We start from the raw sequence: 18,951 nt of genomic DNA, 5'->3' as shown, positions 1-18,951 counted from the left end.
CCACCTTTCAATCTATTATAAGGAAAAGAAAAAACAAAAAAAGGTCTTTTGTCAGAATAAGAGAAAACTATTGCTTATTTCTAACTTTTCTAGGATCATTTTAGGATAAATGCAGTGGCGAGAAAAGTTTTCCAGGATAAACTATTGCTTATTTTTAACTTTTCCAGGATCATTTTAGGATAAAGTTATTTCACGTTATATTACACGTTATATTAGAATAGCTCTTCGGGTAACGAGAAAAGTCCATTAGGAATTGTAATTCCACATTTTAACTTAGTTTGGCAATAATATACATTTATCCAGGAGTTTATTCATGCTCTATTCGCGCAACATAGCGAAACGTGATTAAAATTAAATAAATCGCGCCACAGATGAGTTTCTCAAGAACGATCGCGTTTCCCCTACGCGTTTCTAGCATCTTATACGGCAGAGGGGAAAGGGAGCGGAGGGAGACAGAGGATAGGAAGAGAGATGGGTCGGCGAGGAAAGGAAAGCGACGATGAGGAGGACGATTTCCTCTACCGCTACCCTCTTCCCTCTTCATCCACCGGCGGCCGCCACCACGACGAAGCCACTGCCGGCGCCGCCTCCAAGGGCGGATCCGGCGGCCTCGCCCCCTCCAAATCGACGGTCTACGTCTCCAACCTCGACTACTCTCTCACCAACTCCGATCTCCACACCATCTTCTCCACCTTCGGCAAGGTCGCCCGCGTCACCGTCCTCAAGGACCGGGTCTCGCGCCGGAGCCGCGGCGTCGCCTTCATCCTCTTCGTCTCCCGCCACGATGCCACCGCCGCTGTCCGGACTATGGACCGCAAGGTACTCAACGGCCGCACCCTCTCCGTCTCCATCGCTGCCGACAACGGCCGCACCACCGAGTTCATCCGCCGGAGGGTCTACAAGGACAAGAGTCGCTGCTACGAGTGCGGCGAGGAGGGCCACCTCTCGTACGAGTGCCCTAGGAATCAGCTCGGCCCCAGGGAGCGGCCAAACCCTAAGCGGGCCCGGAGAGGTGCGCAGCGCGGCGGCGGCGGCGAGGGTGGTGGTGGGGGGGAGGACTGGGGTTCGGATGGTGGAAATGAGGCGGATTTCGAAGATGATAACTGGGCATCAGTGGTAGACACGAGGGGGGCCGAGGAGAAGGCAAGGGGTAGGGAGGAGTGGAGAGATGATGAGAAGGATAAGAAGAAGAAGGTGAAGAAAGTTAGCTACTTTAGTGATGAGAGTGGCGAGGACGACTAGTAAGGTAAGCTATTCTACTTTTTCAAGCTCTCCCTCGATGTTTTATTTCTTTGGTGTTATTCTGTGTGATTATGGAGAATTTTCTTCTGGTCTTGCTTTGCTCTTAGATTGTTTTACTCTTTCCCACAAGAATTGATCCTTTTTTCAGATCAGATTAAGACAATGTGGAATAGGACTGAAATCGTTCTCGGTTACTTGTTTTTCAAGAGTCCATGGATCATTTTGTCTATGATTTGCAGAAGAAGAAGTCAAGGGTTTTATATAGGAGTTGGATGTGCCCGGGGTATTGATGAGTATCCGGTTCAATGAACCTTTTGTTTACTGAATATGTATCTTTGTTCGAAGTGTTATCTTGCTTCAAAGTTTACCATCCTTTTTCAAGAGAAAGATGCTAGAGAGTTGTTCCAATTTGGGACCCATCAACCTTGTAAATGGGGTCTGTGAAATAACAACTCATTGAATGCCCTTAACTCAAGCAAATGTTTTGGGTGAGCTTGTCTCTTTGAACCAACATGCCTCCAAAAGTGTTGGATGCACTGCATTGTCACCTTAATGACCAATGAATGCATTGATTCTTGAAATTAGTTTGATGTAGTGTTGTCTTATTAAACTTCTTTGCAAGCTCGATCTAGTAAATGCGAAGGTTATGTGGACAGGGAAAAATCATTTTCCTATTCTATTTCTACATTTTTTTGCTCCTCAAAGAATTTTCTCTTAAGACCTTCTTTCTCATCTTTATATAGGTTTATAGGAGATTTTGCACATGGAAGTGATCATAGAAGATTGCTAAGACTTTTGATATTGATATAGATTTTGGAGACCATGATCCCCCTTCAATATGTCAACAATGCTCATGTTTTTTTTAATGGAGTTGATTGGGCTTAATTTAAGAGAAAGAAATTCTCATTTTATGCATTTGGAATTGGCTTGAGTATATACGGGTTTATCTTGGTTAGAGTTCTATAATGAGGTTGATGTTAATGGATTGTATGTGTTTGTCTTTAGAGAGCTTATTAAATTGGCTTCATTTCATTGATACTGCACATTTCAATATGGTATCTATGAAAGCACGGAAGCTAATAAACTGATAATAGCAACAAGACAATCTCAAGTCCCAATATCAAATTTTACAAGTTATGACCAATAGATTTCACACATTCCTCTCATTCATGCCAAAATATTTGGCCACTACTGCCATCTTCCTAGCATTTGGATCCTGATAACATTTAGGTGATTGCAGTTCATGCATACCATGATCCTTCAACAATATATTCATAAGTCCAATTCTCTAAGACTTGCAACTAAACAGGCAGTTAGTTGTTGCTGGTTTGCTATGAAGAAAAATTTAAGTTCTCAATACCTCAGCAGACATTTACATAAGTGAAGACTCTTCATCAGTGCAGTATGGTTGAATGTTTGTGCTCTAAAAGTGTTATCATGCAAGCTGATAAGAAATAGCTCAGGTCATTGCATTGCTAGAAAAGGAGCACGGGATATGTCTGTATGGTGAGTATTTATTTGGCCAGACTCTTGAACTTTCTTAGATAATGCTGAACTCATGTCTGCTTCCTTTTTATTAGAAAATCTAGGACCACCACAATCCTCTGTGGATACAACTGCATGACAATAAGAATTTTACCAGGCAAGCATTTCATAAGCCTGCTAAAAATATGGTCACCTAATATGTACTTAAGTTATAGTGTTAGCCAAGACTATTGAAACTCCACCTAAGGTGCCTACTTGCTTATAATCAACCATGTTTTGAATTTAACTGTATAGACATATTCAGATTTTTTTAAAGCTACGGTACAATTTCAGTGGCATAGGCATATATTTGGTAATGTAGATTTAACCTAGTGCCATTACCTTTGTAGCTCCACCAGAACTTTACATGAATGGTCAAAATTATGGAGTTACAATCACACACCTAAATAACTCATCCATCAACCTCACCAAAAGAAATATGAAATAAAATCTGTGCCCGAGAACCACTAACCTGATGATGGCATAAATGGTGCTCTAACTATTGAATACACAATTCCTAATAATGATGGAAGAGGATGGAGAAAGAAATCAGAAAAGAACTATCTTAGCGACCTGCCTACAAAAATTGGTGCTATTCCACCTATGTTAGGAGCTGCAATCACATGGAATCACGTGGAAGCCCAAGCAAGTAGCAAATTCTATGGCTTTTGCATCCTTGAGGTTTTGTTTAGGGATAGGTGCAACAACTAATTTTTTTTCCTTCCTAAGAGCATTATGCATGACATGAAATTTCTCCCAAAAGTCATAAAAAAGAAATCAGAAAAGAACTATCTTAGCGACCTGCCTACAAAAATTGGTGCTATTCCACCTATGTTAGGAGCTGCAATCACATGGAATCACATGGAAGCCCAAGCAAGTAGCAAATTCTATGGCTTTTGCATTCTCGAGGTTTTGTTTAGGGATAGGTGCAACAACTAATTTTTTTTCCTTCCTAAGAGCATTATGCATGACATGAAATTTCTCCCAAAAGTCATAAAAAAGAAAACCAACAAATTCTGCCAAAGCATGATGCATAGTGAGCATGCAGTCAATTTGGTATGTAGTCTCTTAGGATAAACATTTGGACCAAATCTGCATAAAATTGTAGCATAAAGCAACAAAAGAGTGCATGAGAGAGAAAGAGAGAGGAAAATATCAATCAATATCTTGTAAAATTACGGTAGCAATAGCCGTTCTTAAAAGCTATAAGGACTGATTATAATTTCTCCTATACTTTCCTAAGAAAAGAAATGTGAACTCTTTATGATTAGTACATAGAAAAGAAAGCTTATTTATTATATGTGACCAACAAAAAAGAAGTATTTAATAATGCAATATTCGGCCGCTTCAAATGTCCCCAAATGCTTTGTTCTTTTATTAAGAACAAGACCTTTGGTAATCTTCATGGACAACATCGCTTGCTTTTCATATTTGATTGTGATTCACCATAGTAGCTGGCCATCTAGTTTTCTCTTTTTAAATATGTTTTCTAGAAATTAACTAGAGCACACTAACCAATGTTTTGGCCTTCCAATGAAAATCAATTGTAGACCTCTCAAAATGAAAATCCATATCATATAATTCTTGAGTTTTTTTCTACCCATGATTGAGTCAATGAAAAATGAACATTTTTAACAATATGATGCCATGTTTTTTTATCTGATCTATAGTCTAGAAGCATCCGAATCAGCTAAAATTTGTTCTATATATGTTTTAAAATATATAGATCAAGATCAATAGTTTGGATTTGCAAAATATATGGTGTATGATATACTTCAGCTTACTAGTTATGTCATTATTGTTTATTTTGTGTTCACTTGCTGTATAGGCAAGAGACCTCCAAAATAAATGATTGTTAGTCTATGAGCATTTTATACATCATAGATCATGATCAATCATGTTAATTTTCATTTTGATATCTCCATCATTAATTTCCATTACAAAGCTTTTGAGGGTACACACATACATACAAACACACATATATACTTACATACATATAAATATGTACATATATACGTACATATATATTGCCCAGCTTGGAAACCACTAAATGCCTAAAACCTCCTAATAGTTAAAACTTTAGCTCTTCTCACTACATCACCAAGCTATCATGCTTGTTCTCCTTATTTGCCATCCATGTGTCATGTTCTACCTGAATTAAATCATGATGCAATTTGCTTGCGAATACTACTAAAAACTTGTATATCCTAACTTGCCATATATCTTATTACCGCTGTGCAGATCATTTCAAAATTCCAAACTCCATCTCAAGAGGAATGAAACTATCTCAATCAGTTTAGTACATATAGAATCTAGCCTCCAAAAGAATTTACTCTTTTGTTACCTGGTTTCCACAATTTCTATGCCTATATGCCTATTAACTAAGGTAATAGGTTCTACTTAACACTTCACCCATATTCCATTGGGTCTAAATATTCTCCCACATCATTCGAATAGTATCCTACTATCACATATTCCACCACTATATATAAAGAATCCACTCAAATTTGCTGGTTAACTTACCAGAATTTCAAACAAGACTAACTGCTACTATAGTTAATCAAGACTAGTTAAGGAAGTATTGTGACCAAAGCCCTTGAACCCTATTACCCAATAAAGTACTTAAGTGGGAACCTTTGACCTCAAAGCCAATGTAATAAGCTTTCAAAAGATAAACACATGCAATCCATTAACATAAACCTCACTGTAGAACTCTAACCAAGATAAACCCATATATACTCAAGCCAATTCCAAATGCATAAACTGAGAATTTCTTTCCCTTAAGCCACATCAACTCCATTAAAAAAACATGAGCATATTGAAGGAAGGTCATGGTCTCCAAAATTTGTATCAATATCAAAAGTCTTAACAATCTTCTGTGATCACTTTCATGTGCAAACTCTGCTATAAATCTATATAAACATTAGAAAGAAAATATGCTTGGTACAACCTCTTGTTATTAGAAAAATCTCTGAGGAGCTAAAGATGTAGAAATAGAACAGGAAAATGATTTTGTCCTATCCACATGACCTTCGTATTTACTAGATCGAGCTTGCAAAGAAGTTTGAGACCACACTACATCAAACTAGTTTCAAGAACTAATGCATTTATTGGTCAGTGCATCCCACACTTATAAGGCATGATGGTTCAAAGAGACAAGTTCACCCGACTATGTTTGTTCATCAAGTGAAATTTCTAACGGATTGGATTTCCTGCTTTCTCATACCTGTTTGACATCTCCCCACATGTACTGCATAAATATTTAGTGCAAATAAAAATAAAATGACTTCATAATGTTGCTGAATCTGTTATTATCTGTTCTAAGGCAAGTTGATTTGTGAAAGAACTGCAAGCGATCTGGATGCCATGCCAGAGAATGTCCCAACCTTCCTGAGTAAAAACGAAACTCCATGTTTCAGCCATTTTTTTCCCTCTTATAATTTGCAAGTTAATCTCCAACGGAATTGCAGTGAAGTTGTAGCTAATGTTTATCAAAAAGCTGATCGAACAGCAGATTGGCTAACCAGTCTTGCTTGTTCGTCAGGTACTGTGCAACTCCAAAAACACAATTTTTCATCCAAATTGTTTGATAGATATGGGGCTGAAATGCTCTTTGGATGTATTCTATGGTAGTTTCATCCAAATTTTTTGTTCATTTATCTTCTGATCCATGTTTAATGTCGATAGCAAACCTTTTTGCCATTAGTAATCTTTTTGAAATCTTCTACTTAGTTTCTTACATATAGATTTTGATCTTGATATGCATGCCACAGTGAATAGCCCAAGTGTACAACTAGTTGGAATTAAGGCTGGCAAATGAACCAGATGTTCATGCGCTAACTTGAGTTACACCCAGAATTTGGTTCTCTTGGTTAACAAACTAGCCAAACTAAAGCTAGACTAAGCTGACGTGAGCTTGCTCGAATTAGCTTGAAATATTAATATAAAAATAATAATAATATAATTATTTAATAGTCTTTCATTATAATTGGTAGAGATTATATAGATTAGAATGTATTATAACTGCAAAGCTAAAATTTAATCAAGATATTATTTCAAATTATATAAATAAAAGTAGCGATTTATCCGAAATTTATATAAATAAAAGTAGTGATTTTTGACATTGATATAGATTTTGGACACCATGACCTTCCTTCAATATGTCAACAATGCTCATGTTTTTTTAATAGAGTTGATTTGGCTTAATTTAAGGGAAAGAAATTCTTAGTTTATGTATTTGGAATTGGTTTGAACGTATACGGTTTTATTTTGGTTAGAGTTCTATAGTAAGGTTGATGTTAATGGATTGCATGTGTTTGTCTTTTGAAAGCTTATTTCGTTGGCTTTGAGGTCAAAGGTTCCTACTCAAATACTTTTACCTTATGCAACAATTATAATACTTAGGAACCAGAGCATTTATTAGGTAATATGGTTCAGGGGACTTCGGTCACAAGATTTTTTTAATTAATTTTGATTAACTATAGTATCAGTTAATCTTGTTTGGAATCGTGGTAAATTAACCAGCAAATTTTAATGGATTCTTTATATATAGTAGTAGAATATGTGATAGTAGGATACTATTTGAATGATGTGGGAGAATACTTAGAGCTAATAGAATATGAGTGAAGTGTTAAGTTGAACCTATTACCTTAGGTAATAGGCATAGATATTGTGGAAACCAGGTGACAAAAGAGTAAATTCTTTTGGAGGTTATATTTTACATGGTGTAAACCAGGTGACAAAAGAGTAAATTCTTTTGGAGGTTATATTCTACATGGTGTATTCCTTCCTCTTGAAATGGATTTTAGAATTTTGAAATGACGTGCACAGTATTAATAAGATGCATGGCAAGTTAGGGATATACCAATTTTTAGTAGTATTTGCAAGGGCATTGCATTTTGAACATGACACATAAATGGCAAATGGAAGAAGGAACAAGCATGACACTTGGTGATGTAGTGAAGAGAGCTAAAAGTTTTAAATTAGGATGTTTTAGGCATTTAGTGGTTTCCAATCTGGACAATATATATATATATATGCGTGTGTGTGTGTGTGTGTGTGTGTGTGTAAATATATATGTAACGAAAATCAATGATGGGGCTGTCAAAATGAAAATTAACATGGTTGATCATGATCTATGATATATAAAATGCTCATAGACTAACAATCATTTGTTTTGAAAGTCTCTTGCCTATACATCAAGCGAACACAAAATGAACAATAACAATATAACTAGTAAGCACACCATATATTTTGCAAAGCACACCATATATTTTGCAAATCCAAATCATTGATATATATATATATATATATATATATATATATATATATATATAGACACACATCAAATTTCAACTGATTCAGATGCTTCTAGACTATAGATCAGATAAAAAATATAGCATCATATTGCTAAAAATATTCATTTTTCACTGATTCAATCATAGGTAAAAAAATTCAAAAAATTTATGATATTGATTTTCGTTTTGAGAGGTCTACAATTGATTTTCATTGGAAGGCCAAAATATTGGTTAGTATGCTTAGGTTAATTTTTAGAGAACATATTTAAAAAGAGAAAACTAGATGACCAGCCGCTATGGTGAATCTCAGTCAAATATGAGAAGCAAGCGATGCTGTCCATGAAGATTAACAAAGGTCTTGTTCTTAATAAAAGAATAAAGCATTTGGGGATATTTTAAGTGGTCGAATATTGCATTATTGAGTCTTTAATTTCTTTTTTGTTGTTGGTCATATATAGTAAACTAGTTTAGAACCCCGTGCGATGCACGGCATGTGATTATTTTTTCTTAGATAAATTTTGTGATAATCAACAACCTTGATTCCATGAAGCTCCTTCATAAATTCATAATTTTTTATTATTTTTTAAACCTTTCTATCTCTCATTCTCTTTCTTTTTCAATCTTCTTCTCGCACACCCCCCAACTCTTTCCATAGTAAAGTTGGCAATATTGACCGTCGGCCACCACTACCATCAATGGCCGCAGTAACTTAGAGCTTGAGATGGAGTAAAAATATAGCAATATAATAATAAATGATAGTTTTATGAGATATCAATCAGAATCTTGGTGAATGTATCTCCAATTAATGAGTTGTGAGAAATTTAAATTTTAAAAATTTAAAAAATTAATATTAAAATTTTGGAGATCTAAATTATAAAAAAAAATTTAAAAAAAAAATAGAAATCTAAACTTTAAATTTTTTTTCCATCTCTTTTTTTATTGCTTTGATCCTCTTCCTAAGATTGATGTATCCAATCTACGGAATGCCAGATGATCAGTATCTATTCTTTGAATATAAAAAATAATTAAAAATTTATAATTAATTAATACTATCCAAAAAAATAATTTATGATTAATTATATATTAGATAACTATCTTTTAAATCTCAATTATTGCTCTTGGCTTCCTTATTTAACTTTAGATAAGTTCAAATAAAAAAAAAAATCAAGAAGCCTCAACAATAAAGTTCACAATAATAGAGGATCCTTACTGTTATTTTTTTTTTTTAAATATTTTTTTTATCTTTTTCTTCTTTTTTTTTCTCTTTTTTTTTTTATTCTTTTTCTTCCTTATTCTTTTTCTCTTCTTTTGTGGACGTCCGAGCTCCTCGGCCCCTGGGCCGTCGACCTCCTCCACCCTGGGCGTCGCGTTGAGCTGCTCGACCTCAAGGTCTCCCATCCGATCAAGGCTCCTGAGGACAGAAAAACATAGGAAAAATCGGAGGAAAATGGAGGAAAAATCAATGAAAGCAAAGGGAAGATCGAAAAAATTAAAGGTAAAGACCCTTTCCCACCTCGCCATCCCACTCATAACGCCGCGCACCCCCACCAGAAGCACCTCAAATGCCTCAGTATTCAGCGTCACTCCATCGCCAACCCCATCAAAGTTCGTGATATTGTACGCAAACAAACGGAGCCTTGGCACTGCCTTGTCCGGTAGAGCCCGCTGGAAGAACAGGAGCCCGTCGATGGAGTTGCTCTACCACAGGAACACTGTCGCGAACCCCACCACCCAGACCACCAAAAAAAGGGTCCTGTGGGTCGAGATGAACCCCAACAACCACCGTCGGTGGTTGTGGAAGGGGAACCTCCCGATCTCCACCATTATCTCAATCAATCCACATCAGAAACACAAAAAAACAATAAAAAAGAACAAAACTCACCGGTCCTCCAGAGTCACAATCGAGTGGAAGACTTGAAAAAGTGATCGAATCGGGAAGTTTGGGCGATCCATACAGCTCCCTCTCCTTGCTTCTAAACGTTCACGTGTCAAACGGACGGAGCCTCGGTGCCGCCTTGTCCGACAGAGCCCGTCGGAAGAACAGGAGCCCGTTGATGGAGCTGCTCTGCCATAGGAACACCGTCGCGAACCCCACGACCCAGACCACTAAAAAGAGGGTCCTGTGGGTCGAGATGAACCCTGGCAGCCACTGTCGGTGGTTGTGGAAGGGGAACCTCCCGATCTCCACCATTATCCCAATCAATCCACATTAGAAACACAAAAAAACAACAAAAAAGAACAAAACTCACCTATCCTCAAGAGTCACAATCGGGTGGAAGACTTGAAAAAGCGATCGAATAGGGAAGCTTGGGCGATCCACATGGCTCCCTCCCCTTGCTTCTAAACGTCCATGTGTCAAACAGAGGCTTCTCCATTGAGAGGTCTGCGTTTTTATATATATATATTAGATAAGCTTTTTTTTTCTATTTACTAAAGGAAGATATAATAAAGAGTGCACATTTCTCAAGAAAGTGTAGGAGAATTTATAATCAGTTCTTATAATTTTTAAGAACGGTTGTTGTTACCATAATTTTACAAGATATTGATTGATATTTTTCTCTCTCTTCCTCTCCTGAGCGCACACTCTTTTGTTGCTTTATACTACAATTTTATGCAGATTTGGTCCAAACGTTTATCCTAAGAGACTATGTACAAAATTGTCTGCATGCTCACTATGCATCATACTTTGGTAGAATTTTCTTATTCGGTTTTCCTTTTTATGTTTTTGGGAGAAATTTCATGTCATGCATTGTCGTTAAGGTAGTTCTTTTTTGATTTCTTTCTCCATGCTGTCCCATTATTATGTATTCAGTAGTCAGAGCATCGTTTATGCCCTCATCAGCAGGTTAGTGGTTCCTGGGCATCATATATTTATTTAGAAGTTATTTCATATTTCTGTTGGTGAGGTTGATGGCATGAGTTATTTAGGGGTGTGATTATAACTCCATAATTTTGATCATTCATGTAAAGTTCTGATGGAGATACAAAGGTAATGGTACTAGGTTAAATCTACATTATCAAATATATGCCTATGCCACTGAACTTGTACCATCGTTTTAAAAACATTTGATATGTCTGTGATTTCTGTAGTTAAACTCAAAACATGGCTAACTTTTGGTGGAGTTTAATTAGTCTTGGATGATACTGTAACTTAAAGTACATATTAGATGACCATATTTTTCACAGGCTGATGAAATGCTTGTCTGGTAAAATTCTTGTGGTCCATGCAGATTGCGGTGGTCCCAAATTTCCAAATAAAAAGGAAGGAGCCGTGAGCTACTTGGAGCAAGAGCATTATATAAGAAGGTTTGATAGTCTGGCAAAATAAGTACTCACGAGGCAGAGATATCCGGAGCTCCTTTCTAGCTGTGACCTGGATACGAGCTATTTCTTATCAGCTTGCATGATAACACTTTTGGAGCACAAACATTCAGCTATACCGTACTGATGATGAGTCTTCACTTATGTAAATGTCAACTCAAGTTTTTCTTTATAGCAAATGGGCAACCACTAACTGCCCGTTTAGCTGTGAGCCTTCAGCAAAGAGGATTGGGCTCATGAATTTTTGTTGAAGGATCATGGTATGCATGAACTGTAATCATCTAAATGAATGTTATTAGGGTTCAAATGATAGGAAGATGGCAGTAGAAGTCAAATATTTTTGCACAAATGAGAGGAATGTGTGAGATCTATCGGTCATAACTTGTAAACTTGGATATTAGGACTTGAGATTGTCTTGTTGCTATTATCAGATTGTTTGCTTTTGTGCTTTGATGGATACTCTATTTGAAATGTGCAACACTGTAAGGCTTTTCCATAGGGATTATTCTCAACAAAACCATGAAATATCTTTTATCTTAGATGAGAATTGAGATGTAAAATTGCAGTATCAATAAAATGAGTCCAATTATTGGACTATGTTTGTTCATCATGTGAAATTTCTTATATAGAATAGGATTTCCTGCTTTCTCATACTAAGTTTACCGTTTGACATCTCCCCACATGTTCTGCATGAACTTAGTTATCATCTGTTCAAGTTGATTTGTGAAAGAACTGCAGGCGACCTGGATGCCAAATGTCCGAACCTTCCTGAGTAAAAACGGGACTCCATGCTTCAGCCATTTTTTCCCTCTTATAATTTGCTAGTCGATCTCCAACAAAATTGCAGTGAAATTGTAGCTAATGTTTATCAAAAAGCAGATCAAGCAGCAGATTGGCTAACCGGTCTTGCTTGTTCATCAGGTACCATGCAGCTACAAAAACATAATTTTTCATCCAAATTGTTTGATGGATATGGGGCTGAAATGCTCTTTGGACGTATTCTACAGTAGTTTCATTCGGGATCTTCCCAACGTATTATCCAAAGAAAAAGAATGAAAAGATAGTTGCAATATGGTGTGCCCAATCTCGAGTCAAAAAAAAAAAAAAAAAAGAAATGGATGGGCCCGTAACAACATGGGCTGCAGTGTCGGATCAACAGGCGAGCGTATCTTGAGAGATGGTCCTGAACAAAAGGTGGGCTCCGTGAATGAAAGAGCCATCATTTCAAAAGTTTCAGCTTGTCAGGAGCAATCAGCTCACAAATTGGCAAATTGGAGGATATGAGAGAAAGTAATGCCAATGATAAGAGAGAAGACAAGGCACACCATCCTGAACCTTCTTCATGTCAGGTAGAGGTATCTTCATCATATGGAGAGAGATTTTCTAGTGACACTGGAAGTGTTATGTCATGGCCTAACTATATGACAAAGAAGTCGGTGATCCAACTTTTATTTTGTTAGTATCCGTGACAAAATACATTCTTGTAATTAATCCAAACCTCGGAGTTGTGCCATCCACTAGAAAAGACATTCTCATAAAATAGTTGATCCTACTTTACAGGCTAAGAACCTCCATATAAAAACAAACAAATAAAAAAAAAAAGAAAAGCACATGAAAGAAAGGTTGCTTAGCCGGCAAAGCAACAACCTGCCCTTCCAAAAAGAAATGCAAGCAAAACAAAGGGAGGTCAATGGGTTTATATATCTTAACACTGGTTCCGTAGGCTGGCCCTAATAATACAGCCACCGACAACTTGGACTAATTCCTCATAAGGATTCTCTATGATTAACTGTTTATAACTATTTTATAGTCTCTGCTCCCCAAGTGGGATTATAGCCGTTCTAACCATCAATTTCCTCCAAACTCAAAAGCTTGGTTCATTCTCTTTACGAGGGCCAAGGCTTCTATATATGAGTGTTTTTTTTAATTCGATGATTTGGATGGATCTTGTTATAATCCATGGACACTCCCCTAACTTTGTAGTGGTATGCAAGCTACAAATACTAATTGATTGGCAAGCTTATAGGTATAGTCTTGTAGAAATATTGAAATACTACCCATAGTAAGAGAAGTATTAGGGAACTTCTCTCTTATTTTGCTCATGTCGCCGCCAGTACCTGTCTCTCTTTTACATGTATAGTCTTTTTGAGGATCCATTGATGATGATTACTGGTGTAAGTTTGTCCTTCCATTGTTTCAGGTGATATCTGTTGATTTCATTGCTAGTCCATTCAATTTATCACCGATCCCATAAAGCTGCTACTACTCTATATAGGAGTCTCGAGTCTTATCTAGAGTTTTTGATTCATAAATGTAAGCTTGAGATTCGATATTTGAATCTTTTAACAAAGGGATATGTCACGGCAACGAACTTTGCTTCGTTTCTTTATTTTTTTTAGCTTAAGAGAGGCTAATTCCTACATTTTCTACCTTAGACCTCTCCTACTCTTGGGGGTAACTCCAACCGGAGTCAAACCACGACCTTTTGCTCCAATGACAAAGGGTGATACCGTCCAAGTAAATGCTTGATGGTTCTCATCACTATGTTATCATGGTCTTGTAGATGTCTATAGCGATGTCATAGCGAAATTATGAGCGCCTTTTCACTTCAAAAAGTTTCTCATCATTATACATAAAGCTGGAATATTGTTTTGTTTAAAGGACTCGCAATGACTAACTTTGAAGACTAAATGCCTAGTCGTAGGGAATTTAACTCATTGCAGCCTATCCCACATTTTCTTTTTCTAGCAATCCACAGCCTATCACGTATAACTATATTGAACTGCTTATCAAAATTTACGGACTTACATTACCTTGGTTGATATAGCAAGTAATGTTTAGATGTTACTTTTCCGTAGTAGTACTTGAAGAGAGAGAGAAGGGGGTTTTGCTAGCATTTTGTTGACTATATATGGACTACTGGATCAGATGGAGTTAATTTTTCAAAGGCTTCCTCATGATTTCTCGGTTCTCACTGGAATTTTTGTCAAGTTTTTCTCATGCATCTTTCTTTTTTCTTTTCTTTTTTTTAAACAATGCATTGAGGTCCAACGTAGTCCTTGAAAGCATTGTGGCAGTCAAGATTTACCAAAATAGAACTACCAAGCGGATGAGTCAACGGACATATACTTCCATGTCGTCGTTCTATTTCTAATCATTTCATAAAATCATTAACTTCTTTGCTTCCTTTCTACATTCCATATCAATCAAGACAATCCAAACATCTCAACCATGCACAAGTTAAACTACAAAAGAAAATTATGAACACGTGTGTTGTTGGTCAAAAAGTATCAAAGCAGCTACTTCGACGTGTAACAAATGGAAATTTAGAAAATTAGGATGAAAAACATCCATGCAGCTTGACTTAGCCCTCATTACTCCAACAAAAACATTTGGTATTACATTACAATTTGATAACCTTAGCATACTCTTTCTGCTTTTAACTATTACAGTTGCACAGCTCTCAACTCTGTCAAGAGTGGAATGGGACGCAATAAACTTGCTCTCTCTGTCTCTCTCCGATGGGATCTTTGATACAGAATTAGGATCACCTATGCTTGGCAACTGCACACCGTGAGATTCACCTGCACCAAATCCACCGGTGGCAACAGCAATAGAACGGCTTGGCCAACCCCATACACGCCCATCTTCCCTTTTTATCTGGTTTTTTTTTTTTGTTCTCCTTGAATCTCTTCCACTGCAACTGTCCTCCTTATACTTGCTGCTGAGAACTATTACAGGTTTTAGTTTGTAGTTGTTTCTATCTTCTTTTGTTTTTGGAGCTAAGTGCATCCCCACCAAGAAAAAACCCCAAAAAGAAAACCCACAAAAATTTTAAGAAAAAGGGTTAACCTGACATGCCCTCTTTGTTTGCTGTTATTGGCCGGGATTCCAATTGATAACCAAGTATCATCTCGTTGGCAGTGCCGAGGGGTGTCGGAGGGTTATTTTGTTCCCTCACCACAGTTTGTTTGATACTTGTATAATGTTTTACTTTGTTTTCTTTGAGCAAGCAAAGCAATGCTTCCTTTTCTTACACAAAAGAAAAGTAAAAAAAAGAGCTGCTGTGCGAATCTCAGTTCAAAACCAGTGTCAGAGTTAGTATTACATTACAACAATCCATGTGAGATCTAAAACTTCTTTATTTGAAACGACCTTGGGATACCTCTGATGCAGTCCCAAACCCCTAAGCTTTCACCATGTCCAAAGCCTCCCTACCAATCTAGTTCTTTTTGGGTTCAGAAAAACAAAAAAAAGGGATAAAGGTATGACAAAGATGGAGAAAAGGAGAAAAGGGAGAGACATGAGTGTTCGGTTTTGAATCTCACAATGATGACCTCAGAGATACAACCACACTGCCATCGCTGAAACGCTGCAAGGCATATGATATTCTTGAATGCTGAGCCCAAAGGGGATTTCACCACCCTCACACACACAAACATCATGTCACAAAGGAGAAATGCATACAAGAAAAGCCAACACTCACTTTAGCCTATGTACTGTCAAAGTCTTTCACCACAACACACAGCCTTACCTCCAAAGATAAATATTCTTATAATAATTACAGCAGTCAGTAGTAGTACATGGCCTTGCCCGTGGTTTTGAAGCTGATGTCCTTAGTTGTTGCACTGCTTAAATCATCCCCAAAGAGGCTGTTGCACCAATTGTTTGGACCAACCAATGGCTTAATCTCCTCAATATTGTACTCCAACGAGGCCTCACCATCACCCAGTAATAGTTTCTGGGTTTCTTCATAGAGAAAGCTCTCAAGAGATCGCATCTGTTGCCCACCATTACAAAGCTCATAGTCAACAACAACATTGCTCCCATAGCTGATCTGAGTGCAACTCCCATCAGAGGAGCTGCAGCTGTGCTCACTCCCAAACATGAGGAGGCTGCTACTGTCCTTGACTTGAGATTGATGCATCGAACCTTGTGGGAGAGTGGAGGAGAAAGTGGTGGCCGCCATAGGGTTCAGGAGATATTGGGAGTTTTGTACGCCTTCAAGGCTTGGTGGTGATGAGAACGAACCAGTCCTGCAGATCTCAAGAGGATATGGGAAGAGATGCTGCTGGTGCTGCTGCTTCTGCAGCTGTTGTTGGGTTTTTCTTTGGGATGGTGGAAACCCCAAAAGCTTCTTCTTCAGTTTGGTGTTCCAGTAGTTCTTGATATCATTGTCTGTCCTTCCTGGCAGCTGAGAAGCGATGATGGACCACCTGAGGAAAAGAAAAGAAATTTGGTCCATAAGAACCATCACTAGTCTTTTGGTAAAAGAAACTATCCTTTTGCGGTAGACTTTAATCAATTGAGTAGCTAGTGATGAGAATGGTATATGGGCATGCATGCAAGATATGTCTCAATTTAGAAGATCCTTTTCGTCCATGCAAACTTTGCTAAAAATACATAAGGTTTGGGGTTTCTTTTGTTTAGTCTCAATTTATTTTGTTTTGAGTCATACCTAAAGGAGGCTGGATGAGCAAGAGAGAGAGAAGAGCAAGAAGAGAGGGATTTATGGAAGATATATGAAGTTACTTCACCTGCTTCCAATGGTAGCATAAAGGTTGCAGATTGTCCTGTCTTCATCATCAGTGAAATCCCCATGCTTAATGTTGGGTCTCAGATAGTTGAGCCATCTCAGCCTGCAGCTCTTGCCACATCTGTTCAAACCTGCTCAAAAAACCAAACAAAAAATACACCTGTAACCAAAAAAGACAATTGTAGCAAGAGATCTCTCTCCATCCGCCTACTTCAAGATGGAAAAAACTGGATCAAAGAGAGAAGTCCAAGGTCTTACCGGCTTTGTGAGGAAGAGCAATCCAATTTCCACCAGTGCCATACTTCTCAATATACTCCTTTAGCTGTCTATCTTCCTCTGGAGACCAAGGTCCTTTCTTCACATTGGCTTTGTCACAGCATGGAGCCCTCCCCATGACTCTCAGATGCTAAGCCCTGTGGTTAATTCCTCCACTCCCCCTTTTTGCCTTCTGGCTTGTGATAAGCTCTCGAAAGGAGACACCTTCGAGAGAGAGATTGCAGAGGTATATATGGAAAGAGAGGAGATGGAAATGTTAAAAGAAGTCAAAGGATAGCCTGTCTGGTTTCAATCACTTCCAACCTTCGCTGGCTGTGTCTCTCTCAGCCTTCTAGCCTTGCCATCATGTATAAATGGAGTAGTCCCTAGACTTTGGAGGGCCTACAGCTACCTAAGCCTTTGGCTCCCCTGTGAACCTGTTATTCTCCCTTTACTTCATATCCCCGGAACCAATAGGCGTGAGTAATATGACGAATGGGTAAAAGGGATGGAAGTGGGGCCTTTGGATATTGTGACATCTTCCAAACCTCAGGTCCTCAGGCTACGTGCGATACTAGAAAGTAGCCCTTGAGCCCCACCTTATTTTGTCCACATATGCCTTTTTTACAAATTAGGAGAGACCTGTAGATTGATATCTCTGGCTCCTTACAAGGCTTTTGTTTGCGTCCCGAGTATATAAACTAGATCGACACCGTAAGGAAATTAACTGAGGACATTCGAAGTGGAGTTCGATGAGATAAAGACCACATTGGGTTGGTTTAATGCTGCTGGAGCTGGACTCACTAGCTCACACTAGAAGAGGATTCATATCCAACTCAAAGATCAGCTCAATCACATTGACACCAACTCATAAAGAGAAGGAATTTAATGCTTCGTACGAGTAATGGGTTTGAATCATGTTGAAATGACTCAAAATTTTCGAGTTAGTGCAGGTTTAACTCTGCAGGAGAGTTTGTGATACAATAAGCAGCGTGTGGAGACCCATGAAAATATTCGGATCAAATATAATTGTTCAGAATTTGCAGGATCTTCAAGTCTAGGATAGGCTAGAGTTCCATCCTAAGAAGACTTCAACGCAAAAGATTTTTCTTAATTAATGAATTAATTAATTTATTTAAAGAACAAAAAACGTTGGTTTCCGCCCATCTCTTCTTATCAAATGAAAATAATTAGAAAAAAAGAAGCCTGCACTAGGACACAAGATTATAGTGAAAAAAATAATTTATACACTATTGCAAAGAAAGATTCGATCCGTCACGTGAGGTATTGTCTCCTCTAACTCATGGGCTTCACGGTTTTGTCCTTTAAAAGATGCCTCACGTGGGAACGATTTTTTCTTTCTTATAAGCGCGAGTCCTCCTTGACTCACAATCGATGTGGGATTATTGGTGCGCTCCGCATTATTAGAACCACAACATAGCATTCACGATCGATGTGGGACTATTGATGCCCTCCACATTATTAGAACCACAACAGAGCCCCCGATCAAGGGAGATTCCGATGTGTACAGTCCGAGAAACTCCATACTCAATCAAGGCGGATCTCAGCCCCAAAGAACCAGACGGACCTTGACCTCTTTCCAACACGTCATTATTGTGGATTAGGACTCAACTCATCACGTAAGGTATTGTTCATTTTAGCTCATGGGCCTCGCGATTTTGTCCTTTAAAAAGTGCCTCACGTGGGAAGGATTTTTTTCTCATTATAAGCACAAATTCCCCTTGATTTATAACCGATGTGGGACTATTGATATCC

The 18,951-nt window shown here is 37.9% G+C and overlaps 2 protein-coding genes across 4 annotated transcripts; one reads left to right on the top strand and one right to left on the bottom strand.

The window, feature by feature from the left end:
• The first annotated feature begins 423 nt into the window (after positions 1-423).
• Positions 424-12,883, top strand: LOC105059125 (U11/U12 small nuclear ribonucleoprotein 31 kDa protein). 3 transcript variants are annotated; one of them, XM_073250109.1, is made up of 2 exons: positions 424-1,246; positions 12,306-12,883. In XM_073250109.1, the coding sequence occupies exon 1, from the start codon at positions 472-474 to the stop codon at positions 1,240-1,242; it is 771 nt and encodes a 256-aa protein (XP_073106210.1). In that variant the 5' UTR covers positions 424-471; the 3' UTR covers positions 1,243-1,246; positions 12,306-12,883. The 3 variants fall into 3 exon arrangements, with proteins under 3 accessions (XP_073106210.1, XP_019710834.2, XP_073106209.1); XM_019855275.3 differs by lacking the exon at positions 12,306-12,883 and adding an exon at positions 1,391-1,823; XM_073250108.1 differs by lacking the exon at positions 12,306-12,883 and adding an exon at positions 11,294-11,835 and having other exon boundaries at positions 427-1,246.
• Positions 12,884-15,848: 2,965 nt separating this feature from the next.
• LOC105059234 (uncharacterized) lies at positions 15,849-17,992 on the bottom strand. The gene is made up of 3 exons (XM_010942464.4): positions 17,179-17,992; positions 16,922-17,051; positions 15,849-16,600 (listed from the first exon to the last, which is right to left on the bottom strand). Exons 1-3 carry the CDS (start codon positions 17,312-17,314, stop codon positions 15,955-15,957), a joined length of 912 nt encoding a protein of 303 aa, XP_010940766.1. The 5' UTR covers positions 17,315-17,992; the 3' UTR covers positions 15,849-15,954.
• Positions 17,993-18,951: the final 959 nt, after the last annotated feature.

Source organism: Elaeis guineensis, chromosome 16 (genome assembly GCF_000442705.2).
Source record: "Elaeis guineensis isolate ETL-2024a chromosome 16, EG11, whole genome shotgun sequence".
NCBI classification, from domain to species: domain Eukaryota; kingdom Viridiplantae; phylum Streptophyta; class Magnoliopsida; order Arecales; family Arecaceae; genus Elaeis; species Elaeis guineensis.
This window is presented reverse-complemented; position numbering and strand designations above follow the sequence as displayed.

Bases quoted from the DNA above. Each gene is read 5' to 3' on its own strand.
- LOC105059125 (XM_073250109.1), top strand. From the start codon at position 472: ATGGGTCGGCGAGGAAAGGAAAGCGACGATGAGGAGGACGATTTCCTC.
- LOC105059234 (XM_010942464.4), bottom strand. From the start codon at position 17,314: ATGGGGAGGGCTCCATGCTGTGACAAAGCCAATGTGAAGAAAGGACCT. The intron at 17,052-17,178 runs GTAAGACCTTGG...TTTTTTGAGCAG, and splicing joins TGCTCTTCCTCACAAAGCCG to GTTTGAACAGATGTGGCAAG. The intron at 16,601-16,921 runs GTGAAGTAACTT...TCTTTTCCTCAG, and splicing joins TATGCTACCATTGGAAGCAG to GTGGTCCATCATCGCTTCTC.